Source organism: Ips typographus, linkage group LG14, assembly GCF_016097725.1.
Source record: "Ips typographus isolate SLU linkage group LG14, UJ_Ityp_2.0, whole genome shotgun sequence".
NCBI classification, from domain to species: Eukaryota; Metazoa; Arthropoda; class Insecta; order Coleoptera; family Curculionidae; genus Ips; species Ips typographus.
The window spans coordinates 2,494,671-2,514,492 of NC_138435.1; the positions used below are offsets into that span (position 1 = coordinate 2,494,671).

Consider the following 19,822-nt stretch of genomic DNA (forward strand, 5'->3'; position numbering starts at 1 on the left):
AACTTTGACGCCCTCTAGCGGCCAAACGGCGCAACCTAGTCGTGTCCGCTCAACGTCACGTGACAGCCCCGTTCATTAGCTTTCTTTTGTTATACCATGTGTTTATACAGAATGTTTCAAATAAGCGAGTTATGGAGGATTTTCTGGAAAAGTGCACGGAAATTCAGTCTAAATTAGGAATTTCTTGGGCCTACTATACTAACGGCGGCCATTTTGGATTTTGCTCAATCAACGTGACCATTTTGCTCTGACACCGTTTCGGAGACGACCTTGAAATTATGTCAATTTTGACACTTTTTAGGGCGTGGCACAGGATCGGTTGCACTGTTTGGCCGCTAGAGGGCGTTGAAATTTCAAACGCAAATATCTCCAAAACTAGACGAGTTAGGATTGGAATTTTTAGGGTGATTAAAAGAGAATTTAAAGGGCTTTAATTTGATATATTGAATCACCCTGTAACTGTCAAAACAACCGAATTATGGAGTGTTACAGGGGGGAACTGTCAAATTCAGGTTTTTCACTCCTGTCACTTTGAAAGTTCATAGCTCAGTTATTTTGACAGGTATCGACTTGATTTTTTTGACAGATTGCAGCCCAGAGTGTCCTCTTCAAACTGTCAAATGACGTGATTGTACGAAAAATGTCAATTGACCGAGATATTGTACGAAAATAACGGAATTTCACTGGTAGGCTGAGATTTCCACTCCTGTCACTTAAGAAGGCCATAACTCGGTTATTTTGACAGGTATCGAGTTGATTTTTTTGACAGATTGTAGCCCAGAGTGTCCTCTTCAAACTGTCAAATGACGTGTTTGCACGAAAAATGTCAACGAACCGAGTTATTGGACAAAAATATCCGAGATACATTGTCAGGTTAAGATTTCAACTTCTGTCACTTTGACAGCCCATAACTCGGTAAAAATTGCCAGTTTCACTTTAAAAAAATTCCAGGGGGTAGTTCAGTGAGTTTAGAAACTTTCTTCTCTCTTCACTTTTTTCTCTCAGACTTCTAGTTTTCGGGCAAAAAATTGCAGAAAGCAAAGTTGGGCGCCAATTCGTTTGGCGCCCAACGTGGGTCGTCCTGCACACAAAAACCACCATTTTTCTGCTTCAAAACCGTATAATCAAGCACAGACAACTCTTACCAAGTCCAGCAAGTTCAAAACGAGGCACAACAACACCGGGGGAGCACAAAAAACTTGAACCACCACAAAACAACGTGTATTTTAAACCACAACACCCTGTATACAAATAGAGAAACTTACGCACTATGTCACATATGTTTTGGCGCTGACGTCACTAATAACCCAAAAAAAAACAGTTCTTTCACATATATATACAGGGTGAACAACAAAAATTGGGAAAAGAACTGTCACTAACGCACTCTCACGTTTGCGCACTAAACTAAACAGATTAACAATATTTTAGCGTGGTTCGTCAATTTCCTGCAAAAGAAAAACCGTAAATTACTGTAAAGATGGCCCCCCTGTATAGTACACGCGCACCCTGTATATAATATACTATTTTTGGAGGTTTTGAGTGGGATGTAAACAAAAAAAAAAGCGGAAAAAAACAAAAGTACAAAAAAGGTCTGGATAGGTAAAACCACCCTGTGTGATTTCTCTGAACCACCCTGTATATTGGTGTCGCAAACGGAAAAATCGAAATTTTCGCAAAAAAAAGCAAATATACGGGGTGTTTCGACGGTTTTGCGGAATGACGTCACGAGTTCAGTTGAGTCACGTGACCCAACAAATTTTTGACGTTAATTTGACTTTTCCCCGTTTGACAGTCGAGGCAATTTTGACGTTTGACAGTTCGTTTCAATTGTCGTTGAATGACGTCATCTTTCTTAGCTGAATCACTTGACCCAACAAACTTTGACGTTAATTTGACTTTTCCCCGTTTGACAGTCGAGGCAATTTTGACAGTTCGTTTCAAACGGCGTTGAATGACGTCATCTCTGCTGAGTCACGTGACCCAACATGGATTGAATTTTGACGTTAATGTGACTTTTCCCCGTTTGACAGTCGAGGCAATTTTGACGTTTGACAGTTCGTTTCACGCGGCGTTGAATGACGATCACGTGACCCAACTTGGATTCGACAAAATTTGACTTTTCTCTTGAAAATTGACATTTCAAGCTTAACAAGTCAATTTTCAAGCCATTTTCACTGATTCGAACACTTTTAACTTGAAAATTGACTTATCAAGCTTCAAAATGGCTTATCAAGTCAATTTTTGTAATATTAGCAGATTTAAACCCTCACAGCTTGAAAATTGACTTTTCAAGCTTCAAATTAGCTTAGCAAGTCAATTTTTAAGCCATTTTCACTGATTTCAACACTTTTAACTTGAAAATTGACTTTTCAAGCTTCAAAATGGCTTATCAAGTCAATTTTTGTAATATTAGCAGATTTAAACCCTCACAGCTTGAAAATTGACTTTTCAAGCTTCAAATTAGCTTAGCAAGTCAATTTTCAAGCCATTTTCACTGATTTCAACACTTTTAACTTGAAAATTGACTTTTCAAGCTTCAAATTAGCTTATCAAGTCAATTTTCAAGCCATTTTCACTGATTTGAATATTTTTAACTTGAAAATTGACTTTACAAGCTTGAAATTGGCTTATCAAGTCAATTTTTGTAATATTAGCAGATTTAAACCTTCACAGCTTGAAAATTGACTTTCCAAGCTTCAAATTAGCTTATCAAGTCAATTTTCAAGCCACTTTCACTGATTTCAACACTTTTAAGTAGAAATATGACTTTTCAAGCTTCAAATTAGCTTAACAAGTCAATTTTTAAGCCATTTTCACTGATTCGAACACTTTTAACTTGAAAATTGGCTTAACAAGCTTCCAATTAGCTTATCAAGTAAATTTTCACTGATTTGAACACTTTTAAGTTGAAAATTAACTTTCCAAGCTTGAAATTAGCTTAACAAGTCAATTTTCAAGCCATTTTCACTGATTTCAACACTTTTAACTTAAAAAGTGACTTTCCAAGCTTCAAATTAGCTTATCAAGTCAATTTTTACTGATTTGAATATTTTTAACTTGAAAATTGACTTTTCAAGCTTGAAATTGACTTTCCAAGCTTCAAATTAGCTTATCAAGTCAATTTTCAAGCCATTTTCACTGATTTGAACACTTTTAAGTTGAAAATTGACTTATCTAGCTTCAAATTTTGTAATATTAGCAGATTTAAACACTCACAGCTTGAAAATTAACTTTCCAAACTTCAAATTAGCTTATCCAGTCAATTTCCACTGATTTGAACACTTTTAACTTGAAAATTGACTTTTCAAGCTTCAAATTAGCTTAACAAATCAAATTTCAAGCCACTTTCACTAATTTGAACACTTTTAACTTAAAAATTGACTTATCAAGCTTCAAAATAGCTTATCAAGTCAATTTTCAAGCCACTTTCACTGATTTCAACGTTTTTAAGTAGAAAATTGACTTATCAAGCTTCAAATTAGCTTACCAAGTCAATTTTCACTGATTTAAACAGTTTTAACTTGAAAATTAACTTTTCAAGCTTGTAAATTAGCTTATCAAGTCAATTTCCATGATATTAGCAGATTTGAACATTTTTAAGTAGAAAATTGACTTTCCAAGCTTCAAATTAGCTTATCAAATTAATTTTTACTGATTTCAACTTGAAAATTGACTTATCAAGCTTCAAATTAGCTTAACAAGTCAATTTTCAGGCCATTTTCACTGATTTCAACACTTTTAACTTGAAAATTGACTTTCCAAGCTTCAAATTAGCTTATCAAGTCAATTTTCACTGATTTGAACACTTTTAACTTGAAAATTGTCCTTTTAAGCTTCGAATTAGCTTATCAAGTAAATTTTCAAGCCATTTTCACTGATTTCAACACTTTTAACTTGAAAATTGACTTTCCAAGCTTCCAATTAGCTTATCAAGTAAATTTTCACTGATTTGAACACTTTTAAGTTGAAAATTAACTTTTCAAGCTGTTAAATTAGCTTATCAAGTCAATTTCCATGATATTAGCAGATTTGAACATTTTTAAGTTGAAAATTGACCTTCCAAGCTTCAAATTAGCTTATCAAATTAATTTTCACTGATTTCAACTTGAAAATTTACTTATTAAGCTTATCGAGTAAATTTTAATATTTTTTTGACACTAGACGTTTTAAAAATTAATATCTCCCAAACCAGGACAGCTACAGCCTCGATTTTTCTAGACCGCACAGCGCAAGCTCTGTAGGCCACGCAGAAAAACAAATTACCACTCCAAGTGGGAGGGTTTAGCTATCCAGACCTCAAAAACTAAACAAAAAACTAGGCAGTACCGCCACGTACCACAACGACAATCAGATGATCCTCGAGGATGGCCTCCTCGGACAAATTGGGACAGGACCTCTTCAGCAACTCGGTGGAAAAAGGACAGGGAGGAAAAGAGTACAACACCCCCGTGGCTTCCGTTTCCTTGTTTAGTAGAGAAATCACTCCTGCTGCTTCTTTTTGCTTTAAATAGGAGACCAAGTTGCGTAGGGGACGCGTTTGAACCGAAGCGTCCTCATTGGTCACCGAGGCTGTACTCCCAGCCAATCCCAGGAAGATGGCGTGCGATTGCGCGCTCTGAATGCGCTTCTGCACGTCCTCGAGCTTGGGCTGGTCGAGGCGCAGCCTCTGCGTGATTCTTAGTTGGTGTTTACCATCCTCGTCTTTCATTAGCCCTTCCACTATGTCGCTGTCTCCTTCCATGAGGTGGAATTTGGCGGGGAAGAGGGAGTTTTTTAGGATCAAGGCTCCTTGCCATAAAGTGGGGCATTTTCGTGCTACTTCAGGGAGAGTGCGACTGGAGGCTAGGAGTCCCGCTTTGCGGGAACTTGTGTCTGAATCAGAGCCAGGGGAGTGCAGGGGGGTTCGGGATCTTCGATACTCTGGATCTCTAGTGCGTCCCCACTCATCCACCTCCCCCTCAAAGCGTCTGGGGAAGGAGGGTCTAGGGTAGGCATAGTCGTAGGTGTCGTACTCTCTTCTGGGGTAGTCTTCCAGAACTTCGTAGGAGTAGGGGGTTTTGGGTTTGTAAGGGGGGATTGGGTTGACGTCGCTAAAATCGGTGCGCAAACGCCTGTCTGGGCCCCCTAAGGGGAAACCGCGCATTTCCTTCACAGCAGCCTGCGCAGCATCTATACTGTCATACAGTATGTAAGCTTGGTTGTCCCCTTTGGTGTATTCAATTTTCTTGATAGCGCCGAAGCGGTCAAATTCGCGTTCCAGCTGGGGGATTGAAGTCCACACCCCCAGACCACCAACCCAAATTCTGGTGGTTGGAGTGGCTTTTCCGTAACCTATCTTGCACTGAAATTTCCCGATATACTGCCCTGACAATTCCACTTTGGCCCTATGCGCCATGTCTAGGGTGTGAAAACGCACGAATGCAAAAGCATTTCCAGTCCCCGGAGGGGGACGCTTGATGTCGATATCCTCCACAACCCCATACCGCCCGAAAATCCTCCTCAACTCCTCTTCTGTTATGTTAATCTCCAGGTTCCCTGCGAACAACGTCCTGGTTGCTAGGGGATCATCTTCCGGCTGCACATGGTGGAGGTAGTTAGGGAATTTATCCTTTTTTTCGGGTTTCTCGAAAGGAGGGCGTAAACGAGGGGGGCCGTAGGCCCCCAGATGGTGATTCCCACCACCCATTGGGGGACGCGGTAAATATGGTTCAGGGGGTAAAACCTCCCGACGATAATGCATTGGAGGGTAAGCTCTTTCGTAGGAAGGTAGGCGACGTTCAGGAGATCTAGGGGGATAGTGGTGGAACCGTTCAAATTCAGGGGTAATACTCCTAGGGCGAGCCCTATAGGGCTCCGCCCTAGGAACCTCATAAACCGCCTCAACCAACGCAACTTTGTCGTAAATTATTATGCGAGGCTTGGAGTGTTTGGCCTCCCTAGCGTCCTCACTGCTCCTGAAGCACACATACGCCAACCTCTCCTCCACATCGTGGGAAATCCTCACCGTTAAGTCCCCGTACTTCTTGTATTCGCGGTAGAGGGTGTCTTTGATCACCTCGTCGCTTGCTTTGGGATGCAAAGCGCTGACGCACAAAACCTTGTAAGGGTAGGTGCGGGGGTAGTCGTCGCGGTGGGGGGACGCGTAGCGTCTGGGGGTGGGGGAGCGCGCCCTGCTGCGTCGGCGCGCCCTCTCGGGGGTGACGCGTTCGTCGGAACTGTCGTCGTAACGGCCCACGGACGAGCGGGAGCGTTTGCTGCGCGGCGGAGTGTCGCGATCGCTGCTGCGCTTCATCGCGTTCGGTATCCTCACGGTTATGCGGTCCTTGGTTTTGATCATGCGCACCGCCCACTCGGACACATCAATTCACCTGGAAACGCTTTGAGTTTGAGATTGCGCCACTGGCCACTCGAAACGATTCGGTTTGGTTCGGTTGGTTTCGGCGATTAAAGAAAACGATCAATTTGGTCCATCGAAACCGCGTCTACCCAACGAGACCCAATATTTCAGGTTAGGAACGAGCTATTAAAAAACGGTTTTCACCGGCCTGTTTGGATGTTATTAAGCTACTAAATTTATAAAAAAAAATTTTTTTTTTTTTTTTTTTTTTTTCCTGCTACGCCCCTGCATGAAGTCTGATTGTGGTGATTTTTTTTTCTGTAAAACAAGTACAGTCTAAGCTATCATCTAGTGCAAAAATCACTTCAATCGGACGTTTAGAATGTGAGTTATGGCGTTTTTGCTGTTAGAGAAGAAAATTTCACGTTTTTGCTGTTTTCTCAGGTTTTTTGGGGGGCTACGCCCCTGCATGAAGTCTAATCAAGCTGATTTTTTTTTCAGTAAAATAAGTACAGTCTAAGCTATCATCTAATGCAAAAATCACTTCAATCGGTCGTTTAGATTGTGAGTTATAACGTTTTTGCTGTTAGAGAAGAAAAATTTCACGTTTTTGCTGTTTTCTCGGGTTTCTTGGGGAGCTACGCCCCTGGATTAAGTCTGATTGTGGTGATTTTTGTTTCTGTAAAACAAGTACAGTCTAAGCTATCATCTAATGCAAAAATCACTTCAATCGGTCGTTTAGAATGTGAGTTATAACGTTTTTGCTGTTAGAGAAGAAAAATTTCACGTTTTTGCTGTTTTCTCGGGTTTCTTGGGGAGCTACGCCCCTGGATTAAGTCTGATTGTAGTGATTTTTTTTTCTGTAAAACAAGTACAGTCTAAGCTACCATCTAATGCAAAAATCACTTCAATCGGACGTTTAGAATGTGAGTTGTAACGTTTTTGCTCTTCGCGAAACTAAATTTCACGTTTTTGCTGTTTTTTCAGGTTTCTTGGGGGGCTACGCCCCTGCATGAAGTCTAATCAAGCTGATTTTTTTTACTGTATATTAAGTACAGTCTAAGCTACCATCTAGTGCAAAAATCACTTCAATCGGACGTTTAGACTGTGAGTTATGGCGTTTTTGCTGTTCGAGAAGAAAAATTTCACGTTTTTGCTGTTTTCTCGGGTTTCTTGGGGGGCTACGCCCCTGAATTAAGTCTGATTGTGGTGATTTTTTTACTGTATAATGAGTACAGTCTAAACTACCCTCTGACGCAAAAATCACTTCAATCGGACGTTTAGAATGTTAGTTATGGCGTTTTTGCCGTTCCAAGACAAAAATTTCACATTTTTGCTGTTTTTTCAGGTTTCTTGGGGGGCTACGCCCCTGGATTAAGTCTGATTGTGGTGATTTTTTTTTCTGTAAAACAAGTACAGTCTAAGCTATCACCTAGTGCAAAAATCACTTCAATCGAACGTTTAGAATGTGAGTTGTAACGTTTTTGCTGTTTGAGGACAAAAATTTCACGTTTTTCCTGTTTTCTCGGGTTTCTTGGGGGGCTACGCCCCTGCATGAAGTCTAATCAAGCTGATTTTTTTTTCTGTATAACAAGTACAGTCTAAGCTATCATCTCGTGCAAAAATCACTTCAATCAAACGTTTAGAATGTGAGTTATGGCGTTTTTGCGGTTCCAAGACAAAAATTTCACGTTTTTGCTGTTTTCTCGACTTTCTTGGGGGGCTACGCCGCTGGATTAAGTCTGATTGTGGTGATTTTTTTTACTGTATAATGAGTACAGTCTAAGCTACCATCTAGTGCAAAAATCACTTCAATCGGACGTTTAGAATGTGAGTTACGGCGTTTTGCTGTTCGCGGAACTAAATTTCACGTTTTTGCTGTTTTCTCGGGTTTCTTGAGGGGCTACGCCCCTGCATAAAGTCTAATCAAGCTGATTTTTTTTTCTGTAAACTAAGTACAGTCTAAGCTACCATTTCGCGCAAAAATCACTTCAATCGGACGTTTAGAATGTGAGTTATAGCGTTTTTGCTGTTAGAGAAGAAAAATTTCACGTTTTTGCTGTTTTCTCGGGTTTCTTGGGGAGCTACGCCCCTGGATTAAGTCTGATTGTGGTGATTTTTGTTTCTGTAAAACAAGTACAGTCTAAGCTATCATCTAATGCAAAAATCACTTCAATCGGTCGTTTAGAATGTGAGTTATAACGTTTTTGCTGTTAGAGAAGAAAAATTTCACGTTTTTGCTGTTTTCTCGGGTTTCTTGGGGAGCTACGCCCCTGGATTAAGTCTGATTGTAGTGATTTTTTTTTCTGTAAAACAAGTACAGTCTAAGCTACCATCTAATGCAAAAATCACTTCAATCGGACGTTTAGACTGTGAGTTATGGCGTTTTTGCTGTTCGAGAAGAAAAATTTCACGTTTTTGCTGTTTTCTCGGGTTTCTTGGGGGGCTACGCCCCTGAATTAAGTCTGATTGTGGTGATTTTTTTACTGTATAATGAGTACAGTCTAAACTACCCTCTGACGCAAAAATCACTTCAATCGGACGTTTAGAATGTTAGTTATGGCGTTTTTGCCGTTCCAAGACAAAAATTTCACATTTTTGCTGTTTTTTCAGGTTTCTTGGGGGGCTACGCCCCTGGATTAAGTCTGATTGTGGTGATTTTTTTTTCTGTAAAACAAGTACAGTCTAAGCTATCACCTAGTGCAAAAATCACTTCAATCGAACGTTTAGAATGTGAGTTGTAACGTTTTTGCTGTTTGAGGACAAAAATTTCACGTTTTTCCTGTTTTCTCGGGTTTCTTGGGGGGCTACGCCCCTGCATGAAGTCTAATCAAGCTGATTTTTTTTTCTGTATAACAAGTACAGTCTAAGCTATCATCTCGTGCAAAAATCACTTCAATCAAACGTTTAGAATGTGAGTTATGGCGTTTTTGCGGTTCCAAGACAAAAATTTCACGTTTTTGCTGTTTTCTCGACTTTCTTGGGGGGCTACGCCGCTGGATTAAGTCTGATTGTGGTGATTTTTTTTACTGTATAATGAGTACAGTCTAAGCTACCATCTAGTGCAAAAATCACTTCAATCGGACGTTTAGAATGTGAGTTACGGCGTTTTGCTGTTCGCGGAACTAAATTTCACGTTTTTGCTGTTTTCTCGGGTTTCTTGAGGGGCTACGCCCCTGCATAAAGTCTAATCAAGCTGATTTTTTTTTCTGTAAACTAAGTACAGTCTAAGCTACCATTTCGCGCAAAAATCACTTCAATCGGACGTTTAGAATGTGAGTTATAGCGTTTTTGCTGTTAGAGAAGAAAAATTTCACGTTTTTGCTGTTTTCTCGACTTTCTTGGGCTGCTACGCCCCTGGATTAAGTCTGATTGTGGTGATTTTTTTACTGTATAATGAGTACAGTCTAAACTACCCTCTGACGCAAAAATCACTTAAATCAAACGTTTAGAATGTGAGTTATGGCGTTTTTGCTGTTAGAGAAGAAAAATTTCAGGTTTTTGCTGTTTTCTCGGGTTTCTTGGGCTGCTACGCCCCTGGATTAAGTCTGACCAAGCTGATTTTTTTTTTGTATAATGAGTACAGTCTAAGCTACCATCTAGTGCAAAAATCACCTCAATCGGACGTTTAGAATGTGAGTTATGGCGTTTTTGCCGTTTGGGTCACCCGGTACAACACGGTTCGATGGACCAAAAGTTCTTAGATTCGTCGGTATGCGCCGATTTCCGTTTTGGTTCGGCTGAAATTGTCCACAATCACGATTGAGCATGTCCTAGAACCGTCCAGATTATTCTGAAAGCTTCCAGAAGATCTTAGCAGCCTCAGAATGGTTCTAAAAGTTTCCAGAACGTCTTAGAAGCTTCTGAATGATTCTTAAAGCTTCCAGAAGATCTTAGCAGCCTCAGAATGGTTCTAAAAGCTTCCAGAACGTCTTAGAAGCTTCTGAATGATTCTAAAAGCTTCCAGAAGATCTTAGCAGTCCCAGAATGGTTCTAAAAGCTTCTGAATAATTCTAAAAGCTTCCAGAAGATCTTAGCAGCCTCAGAATGGTTCTAAAAGCTTCCAGAACGTCTTAGAAGCTTCTGAATGATTCTAAAAGCTTCCAGAAGATCTTAGCAGTCCCAGAATGGTTTCTAAAAGCTTCCAGAACGTCTAAGAAGCTTCTGAATGATTCTAAAAGCTTCCAGAAGATCTTAGCAGTCCCAGAATGGTTCTAAAAGCTTCTGAATGATTCTAAAAGCTTCCAGAAGATCTTAGCAGTCCCAGAATGGTTCTAAAAGCTTCTGAATAATTCTAAAAGCTTCCAGAAGATCTTAGCAGCCTCAGAATGGTTCTAAAAGCTTCTAGAACGTCTTAGAAGCTTCTGAATGATTCTGAAAGCTTCCAAAAGATTTTAGCAGCCCCAGAATGGTTCTAAAAGCTTCCAGAACGTCTTAGAAGCTTCTGAATGATTCTAAAAGCTTCCAGAAGATCTTAGCAGTCCCAGAATGGTTTCTAAAAGCTTCCAGAACGTCTAAGAAGCTTCTGAATGATTCTAAAAGCTTCCAGAAGATCTTAGCAGTCCCAGAATGGTTCTAAAAGCTTCTGAATGATTCTAAAAGCTTCCAGAAGATCTTAGCAGCCTCAGAATGGTTCTAAAAGCTTCCAGAACGTCTTAGAAGCTTCTGAATGATTCTAAAAGCTTCCAGAAGATCTTAACAGTCCCAGAATGGATCTAAATGCTTCCAGAACGTCTAAGAAGCTTCTGAATGATTCTAAAAGCTTCCAGAAGATCTTAGCAGTCCCAGAATGGTTCTAAAAGCTTCTGAATAATTCTAAAAGCTTCCAGAAGATCTTAGCAGCCTCAGAATGGTTCTAAAAGCTTCTAGAACGTCTTAGAAGCTTCTGAATGATTCTGAAAGCTTCCAAAAGATTTTAGCAGCCCCAGAATGGTTCTAAAAGCTTCCAGAAGATCTTAGCAGTCCCAGAATGGTTCTAAAAGCTTCTGAATGATTCTAAAAGCTTCCAGAAGATCTTAGCAGTCCCAGAATGGTTCTAAAAGCTTCTGAATAATTCTAAAAGCTTCCAGAAGATCTTAGCAGCCTCAGAATGGTTCTAAAAGCTTCCAGAACGTCTTAGAAGCTTCTGAATGATTCTAAAAGCTTCCAGAAGATCTTAACAGTCCCAGAATGGTTCTAAAAGCTTCCAGAACGTCTAAGAAGCTTCTGAATGATTCTAAAAGCTTCCAGAAGATCTTAGCAGTCCCAGAATGGTTCTAAAAGCTTCTGAATGATTCTAAAAGCTTCCAGAAGATCTTAGCAGCCTCAGAATGGTTCTAAAAGCTTCTAGAACGTCTTAGAAGCTTCTGAATGATTCTGAAAGCTTCCAAAAGATTTTAGCAGCCCCAGAATGGTTCTAAAAGCTTCCAGAAGATCTTAGCAGCCCCAGAATGGTTCTAAAATCTTCCAGAACGTCTTACAAGCTTCTGAGTGATTCTGAAAGCTTCCAGAACGTCTTTGAAGCTTCAGGATGGTTTTAAAAGCTTCTAGAACGTCTTAGAAGCTTCTGAAAGCTTCCAGAAGATCTTAGCAGCCCCGGAATGGTTCTAGAACATCTTAGAAACTTCTGAATGATTCTAAAAGCTTCCAGAACGTCTTAGAAGCTTCTGAATGATTCTAAAAGCTTCCAGAAGGCCCTAGCAGTTCCAGGATGTTTCCAGAAGATCTTAGCAGCCCCAGAATGATTCTAAAAGCTTCTAGAAGGTCGTGAAAGCTTCTGAACGGTTCTGAAAACTTCCAGAGCGTCCTAGAAGCTTCAGAATCGTTTTAAAAGTTTCTGGATGATTCTAGAAGCTTCAAGACCTAGTTCTAGAACATTTTCTATAGAAAAACAATCACAACAAAAAATCACTTTAAATATTTTGACATTTTACGAACAAATCCAATTTTGACAGCTGCCACTCAGTTTGACAGCGTTTTTCTTCAATTGTCAAACAGAGATAATTTGACAATGTTTCTAATCAGTGCCAGTCAAACAGTTTTTCAGGACAGTTACAGGGTGGTTCGAAATAATAAATAAACTTAAACCCATTTCGATCACCCTGTATATAGTGAATCACACAAATATTGGGCATGTTTACTATACAATGTGTATTAAAAAAAAAACTTACTTAATATAATATATACAGGGTGTTCCACAAAATATTTTTAATTCAACACACCCTGTATATGTCACTAATAACCCAGCACACTGGGCTGCAATTTTCTGATGCTACACCCTGTATGGGAACATTTTGAGAACCGCTCTGTGTTATTTCAATTCGATTGGGTTTGGTTCTCAAAATGTTCGATTACACCAGAAAATATGAAAATTTAGTGGTTTCCGAGTGTGGTTGCACTAACCGAGTGATCAGGGGTTCGTTTACACCCCCCAGTGTGGGGAAATACACTTTTTAGTGGCAAAAAACACTGTTTTAACTGAATTTAAGTGTAAACACTAAAAACTGGCCAAATTAGGTGTTTAACTGTGTAAAATGAGTTAGTTTAGTGTTTTCAGAGTGTGGTTGAGCTAACCATGTTATTAGGGGGTTTGTTTACATGCTAGAACATTGGGAAATCAGTTTTTTTAGTGTAAAAACCCAGAAAAACACTAAACCACTCGGAAAAACTGTTTCACTGCACTGTAAAGGTGGAAAACGCTCGTTTACAACTCCTGGACTTCCAGGCGGGAAAATCACCGTACACTAAAGCAAATTGACTGGTTCACCGACTAAACCAAGCAAAATAACCCGATGAAACCAACCAAACCACCGAAAAAATCGTTTAGGACACTGTGAAGAGTGTAATGGAAACTCAAGCACCACAAACTTGGTTTACGGCACTAGTTTACTAAACAAAACTAAGAAAATCAAAGGGAAAACTCACTTTACACCGCACGGCACCGGAAAATTTGCGTTTTCTTCGGTTTTTTCGGGATTTTTTGCACTTTTTCTGGCCAACGCCTCACTCACTATTAAGATGGACACAAAATGGCCGTCCCCCTTTGTGTTCGATCGCGGTTTGACAGAAGGTGCGCGCGCATGACGTTTGTCAAATGTCAATTCTTTTTCTCGCTGGTCACGTGATGTATGCAGGGTTAAAGCTGGTTAGGTCACGTGGGCATTTATTACACATTTATTTTAGCTTGTTTTGCAGAGAAATACACTAAAAACCGAGTTGAAAGCAGAAAAACCCTGAAATTGATAAAGAAAACGCAAAAAAAAATTAAAAGCTTAACTGCTTCTCTAGTTTTCATAAGCCTCAAATTGACTAAAGTCTGAGTTTTAGTTAAAAAAGGCACTTTTAGACTCGAATTAGGATATTTCGGTAACCAATTGAGTTATCAACACCATTTTTTTTGGGAATTGTAGAGAATTTAATGGTGAATAACGTATCCAAAACTCACTTTCCTAGCTTTAGTGCTTCACTACTTTTCATAAGCTTAAAGTAAACTGTTTTTGAAAGTTTACTTAAAAAGTGGTATTTATGTTTGAATTATGATATTTCAGGAACCAATTGAGTTATCGACGCCATTTTTTGTGTGAATTGTAGTGAATTTAATGGAGAATAACGTATCCAAAATTCACTTTCCTAGCTTTAGTCCTTCACCACTTTTCATAAGCTTAAAGTAAACTGTTTTTGAAAGTTTACTAAAAAAGTGGTATTTATGTTTGAATTATGATATTTCAGGAACCAATTGAGTTATCGACGCCATTTTTTGTGTGAATTGTAGTGAATTTAATGGTGAATAACGTATCCAAAACTCACTTTCCTAGCTTTAGTGCTTCACTACTTTTCATAAGCTTAAAGTAAACTGTTTTTGAAAGTTTACTTAAAAAGTGGCATTTATGTTTGAATTATGATATTTCAGGAACCAATTGAGTTATCGACGCCATTTTTTGTGTGAATTGTAGTGAATTTAATGGTGAATAACGTATCCAAAATTCACTTTCCTAGCTTTAGTCCTTCACCACTTTTCATAAGCTTAAAGTAAACTGTTTTTGAAAGTTTACTTAAAAAGTGGTATTTATGTTTGAATTATGATATTTCAGGAACCAATTGAGTTATTGACGCAATCTTTTGTGTGAATTGTAGTGAATTTAATGGAGAATAACGTATCCAAAATTCACTTTCCCAGCTTTAGTGCTTCACTACTTTTCTTAAGCTTAAAGTAAACTGTTTTTGAAAGTTTACTAAAAAAGTGGTATTTATGTTTGAATTATGATATTTCAGGAACCAATTGAGTTATCGACGCCATTTTTTGTGTGAATTGTAGTGAATTTAATGGTGAATAACGTATCCAAAATTCACTTTCCTAGCTTTAGTCCTTCACCACTTTTCTTAAGCTTAAAGTAAACTGTTTTTGAAAGTTTACTAAAAAAGTGGTATTTATGTTTGAATTATGATATTTCAGGAACCAATTGAGTTATCGACGCCATTTTTTGTGTGAATTGTAGTGAATTTAATGGTGAATAACGTATCCAAAACTCACTTTCCTAGCTTTAGTGCTTCACTACTTTTCATAAGCTTAAAGTAAACTGTTTTTGAAAGTTTACTTAAAAAGTGGCATTTATGTTTGAATTATGATATTTCAGGAACCAATTGAGTTATTGACGCAATTTTTTGTGTGAATTGTAGAGAATTTAATGGAGAATAACGTATCCAAAATTCACTTTCCTAGCTTTAGTCCTTCACTACTTTTCATAAGCTTAAAGTAAACTGTTTTTGAAAGTTTACTAAAAAAGTGGTATTTATGTTCGAATTATGATATTTCAGGAACCAATTGAGTTATCGACGCAATTTTTTGTGTGAATCGTAGAGAATCACTTTCCTCACTCACCTACAGGAGTTTTCATTCAAAATTTGGGGTAAAAAAAGAAAAAAAAACCAAAAATGTTATGCAGTATAATTGGTACAAAAAGTGAGGAGATGAGGCGCATGGAGAACACCTTAATGACGTACAGCTGACATTTGACAGCTGACACTGTTATGGCCAATTAGGAACGCGTGCATTTCAGACTTAAATAACGTTCGCCCATCTGAATATTCGCGCAACTAGCGTTAGTAGCGATGTTCGCGACTCGGTTGGGCGATCGTTCCCAATTTGATGTACCTAGCAGTTTGGGCGGCAATCGAACTGACGGGCGATCCTTGCGGCGGTATCGGTTGGGCGGAACTTTGGGCGGCCTCCATCGCCGTCGGCACTTGGTTACCGTCCCCTTTCAGTGCCGCCTCTTGTTTCCACGTTGTTTTTTCCGTATACTAAACCGTGGAAATCAAAATATTGAACTGTGTGTGTTTTTTAATTTTTTTTTTTTTTTTTTTTTTTAATTTTTATTTTTTTTTAATATTTAATTTTTTTTTTGTTTTTTTTATTATTATTTTTTTTTATTTTTCAAAGAAATTTACTTTTTAATTTTTGAATTTTTTTTATTTAACTTTTTTTTTATATTTTTTTAATTTTTGAAATTTTTAGTTTTTTTTAATTTTTAATTATTTTTTTTTGTTAATTTTCAAGGAAATTTGTTTTTTTAATTTTTAAAATTTTTTTTATTTAAATTTTTTTTTTTTAATTTTTGATATTTTTTTTATTTAAATTTTTTTTTTTTTTTGAATTTTTTTTTTTTTTTTTTTTTTTTTTGACAGATGTCATACTTACTTCGAAACATGCGTACGCATCCGTCGTCGCCGCTGGAACACAAAACGGATCCGTTGACGTTCCAACAAACCCGCCAAACGGTCGATCCGTGCTCGTCGAATTGCGCAACCGTTTGCACCTCCAGTTTAGACAAACCGCTTTGCTGAGATTGTTCGTCACTAAAAGAAAAAAAAATATAAAAAAAAAAACATTAAAAAAAAAAAAAATTAAAAAACAAACCAAAAAAAAAAAATATAAACAAATTTCAAAAATTAAAAAAAAAAAATTAAAATAATATTTAAAAAAAATAAAAAATTAAAAATTAAAAAAAAAAAAAAAATTAAAAAACAAACCAAAAAAAAAAAATATAAACAAATTTCAAAAATTAAAAAAAATAAATTAAAATAATATTTAAAAAAAATTAAAAATTAAAAATTAAAAAACAAACAAAAAATAAAAAAAATTCAAAAATTAAAAAAAATAAATTAGAATAATATAAAAAATCCAAAAAAAAATTTTTTTTAAAATTCACAAAAAAAAAAAAAAATAATACATTTTTTATTTGGACGTGTCTAAACTCACTCGACTGGTGTTAAATTAACGATCCGTACATTGTTGGTGGCCACGCCCAAAATGTGAAACGACCTGCCCAAATTGGGGGCGAAGGCCAAATCGTGCACGGGCTCGGTGACGCCGCCCAGCGTCTCCAATTTGATCCATTTCCGCCCGTTTTCGCTGTACTCGTACACGAACACTTTGCCGCCCGGCGTGGTGGGCGGTTCGTCGCTGCCCACCGCGATCATGGGCGGATGCGCGCGCGACAAGCTCGGATTCCAACTCAGACAGCTCAGCGGCAATTTGCACTGAATCTCGTGCTGCAACGTCCACTGGCTCAGGTTCATCACGTCCGGCGCCTCGTAGATTCGTATGATACCTGGAAATCTACCAAATTCCATGGTCCGTTCGCGAATTGTTCGAATCTACACTCGATCCACGGGAATTTTCCGGGAAAAATTGTCGAGAAAATGCGAAAAGGTCGCGCGGAACACTGAACGGTCTCGTTCTCTGCTCAGATCACCTGACAGCTGTCAAAACTCCCTGTCAAAGTCAAATTTGACAGTTGCGACGTTAAATGACAGTTATGACACTTGACAGCGTGGCTTACAGTCACGTCAACTGTCAAAATAACGTCACCATTTGACAATAAAGGTGACGTTGCACTGAAACGCTGTTCCGGCACTTTGTCCACTTTGACAGTTCGTAATTCTGTTATTTTGACAGTTACGTCACTCGAGTTTTTACCAAATTGTAGCCCTTTAAACTGCCTTTTGACTACCATCAAAAATCTGTAAGGTCAACTGTCAAAATAACGTCACAATGAGCCAATAAAGGTGACGTTGCACTGAAATGTTGTTCCTGCACTTTGTCCACTTTGACAGTTTGTAATTCTGTTATTTTGACAGTACGTCACTCGAGTTTTAACCAAATTGTAGCTCTTTAAATTGCCTTTTGACTACCATCAAAAACCTGTAGCGTCAACTGTCAAAATAATGTCACAATTTGACAATAAAGGTGACGTTGCACTGAAATGTTGTTCCGGCACTTTGTCCACTTTGACAGTTCGTAATTCTGTTATTTTGACAGTTACGTCACTCGAGTTTTTACCAAATTGTAGCCCTTTAAACTGCCTTTTGACTACCATCAAAAACCTGTAGCGTCAACTGTCAAAATAATGTCACAATTTGACAATAAAGGTGACGTTGCACTGAAATGTTGTTCCTGCACTTTGACAGCTTGTAGTTCAGTTATTTTGACAGTTACGTCACTCGAGTTTTTACCAAATTGTAGCCCTTTAAACTGCCTTTTGACTACCATCAAAAACCTGTAGCGTCAACTGTCAAAATAATGTCACAATTTGACAATAAAGGTGACGTTGCACTGAAATGTTGTTCCTGCACTTTGACAGCTTGTAGTTCAGTTATTTTGACAGTTACGTCACTCGAGTTTTGACCAAATTGTAGCCCTTTAAACTGCCTTTTGACTGCCATAAAAAGTCTGTAGCGTCAACTGTCAAAATAACCTCACAATTTGACAATAAAGGTGACGTTGCACTGAAAAGTTGTTCCTGCATTTTGGCCACTTTGACAGCTTGTAGTTCTGTTATTTTGACAGTTACGTCACTCGAGTTTTTACCAAATTGTAGCTCTTTAAATTGCCTTTTGACTACCATCAAAAACCTGTAGTGTCAACTGTCAAAATAATGTCACAATTTGACAATAAAGGTGACGTTGCACTGAAATGTTGTTCCTGCACTTTGACAGCTTGTAGTTCAGTTATTTTGACAGTTACGTCACTCGAGTTTTTACCAAATTGTAGCCCTTTAAACTACCTTTTGACTGCCATAAAAAGTCTGTAGCGTCAACTGTCAAAATAACGTCACAATTTGACAATAAAGATGACGTTGCACTGAAATGTTGTTCCTGTACTTTAACTGTACTAGTTCTGTTATTTTGACTGGTGAGTGACTTTTGACAGTTGTCACGTGACGTAAGCAAAGTATTCAACAGTTTGTTAACGTCACAACTGTCAAATTTGGCTCGATGGAGCTGTAAACACAACTTGCAGTGCAATTAATCAAAGAAACGCATTCGTTTGACATTTTCTACTTTCACGAGACTGTCACGGGACCTCAAGATCAATATTAAAGTGTGACTAAACGTCATAACTGTCAAATTTGATTTTGACAGTCGTGACAGCTGTCAAAACCAACTAAACGTCAAAATTCCATGGATAGAGTGGATTCAACGCGACAAAAGGAACATACCTTCGGCCGAGCATGTTGCCAGTTGTAAACCTTGCTGTTTGGGCGCAAATTTCACGTCAGTGACTGACGTGCGCGAATCCACCAGATTGGTGCGACGCACCCAGTGTCTTTGACCGCGTTTACCCGGTCCTGGAGTGTCTCCAACTGTTTTACGACAATTTGTTAGTTAAAAAAAAAGTGTAAACGTGCACAAAACAGTGCTACATCTCAACAATTACATTGATAGCTTTATGGAATGACTTTGACGTATGAAACGTCATTGTCTAAACTGTCAAACTTGTCAGAAGTGTCAAAAATTATACCCAATAGGATGAAATCCGTGTTGAAATCACAATCAGCCATTAAGCTGCAGGCAGTATTTGTAAATCTTTTTGGGCTTGTTTTGATATATTTAAGGCAATTTTAAAGGTTAATTTTGAGGTTATAGAACTTACCAATTTCCTCCCAAACTGCTGCCGTCCGATCAAAGGAACAAGTAGCCAAAACCTGTCCGAATTCTGGGTTGGCCCATGTAGTTTTCCATACCGAGGCACTGTGGGCTTTCCAACTGGACGTTAGCGTCCAGTGTCCGTCTTTATTTTTATCCCAAACCTACAAAAATTCAGTTTTTAACAGAGTTATGGTTGAGTAGAAAGCAAGATGACCAAAACCGAGTCATTTAGTAGGAAAGCGCCAGGACTGCTAGTGTAGCTTACCCAGCTAAGCCCACGCGTAAACCAACCCACAAAATAACCGAATTGAGGGTGAAAAAGCCGAAAATTACCCCAAAAAAACCAGCAAATTTACCTTCACATACTGATCACTGGAACAAGTGACCATTCGGTCGCCGTAATAATCGAAAGACACGTCGTGGATTAGGTCTTTGTGTTCGGCCGAAATTTCCTGACACTCAAACATCCTTGCAAGCCGAATTACTCGCCTAAAAACCACCTGAAACCCTTTTTTTTTCCTTTAAATTGTTTAAGCAGTCCAAACAAAAAAATCTAACCTAAAAAATGTATTGTGT

At 38.4% G+C, this 19,822-nt stretch overlaps 2 protein-coding genes across 6 annotated transcripts; both read right to left on the bottom strand.

Moving 5' to 3' along the window:
* Nucleotides 1-1,205: 1,205 nt before the first annotated feature.
* On the bottom strand, nucleotides 1,206-13,393 carry nito (RNA-binding protein spenito). 3 transcript variants are annotated; one of them, XR_014180369.1, is made up of 3 exons: nucleotides 13,241-13,393; nucleotides 3,663-6,368; nucleotides 1,206-3,309 (listed from the first exon to the last, which is right to left on the bottom strand). XR_014180369.1 is itself a non-coding variant. In XM_081992082.1 (2 exons), exon 2 carries the CDS (start codon nucleotides 6,335-6,337, stop codon nucleotides 4,316-4,318), a length of 2,022 nt encoding a protein of 673 aa, XP_081848208.1. In that variant the 5' UTR covers nucleotides 6,338-6,368; nucleotides 13,241-13,393; the 3' UTR covers nucleotides 1,206-4,315. The 3 variants fall into 3 exon arrangements, 1 of the variants encoding a protein (XP_081848208.1); XR_014180370.1 differs by having other exon boundaries at nucleotides 1,206-1,966; nucleotides 2,118-6,368; XM_081992082.1 differs by having other exon boundaries at nucleotides 1,206-6,368.
* A 1,851-nt stretch (nucleotides 13,394-15,244) lies between these two features.
* Nucleotides 15,245-19,813, bottom strand: Nup44A (nuclear pore complex protein Nup44A). Of its 3 annotated transcripts, none has more exons than XM_081992094.1 (6): nucleotides 19,603-19,813; nucleotides 19,251-19,407; nucleotides 18,817-18,960; nucleotides 16,575-16,926; nucleotides 16,006-16,171; nucleotides 15,245-15,607 (listed from the first exon to the last, which is right to left on the bottom strand). In XM_081992094.1, the coding sequence occupies exons 1-6, from the start codon at nucleotides 19,711-19,713 to the stop codon at nucleotides 15,416-15,418; spliced, it is 1,122 nt and encodes a 373-aa protein (XP_081848220.1). In that variant the 5' UTR covers nucleotides 19,714-19,813; the 3' UTR covers nucleotides 15,245-15,415. The 3 variants fall into 3 exon arrangements, with proteins under 3 accessions (XP_081848220.1, XP_081848219.1, XP_081848218.1); XM_081992093.1 differs by having other exon boundaries at nucleotides 15,367-15,616; nucleotides 16,014-16,171; XM_081992092.1 differs by having other exon boundaries at nucleotides 15,367-15,643; nucleotides 16,014-16,171.
* Nucleotides 19,814-19,822: the final 9 nt, after the last annotated feature.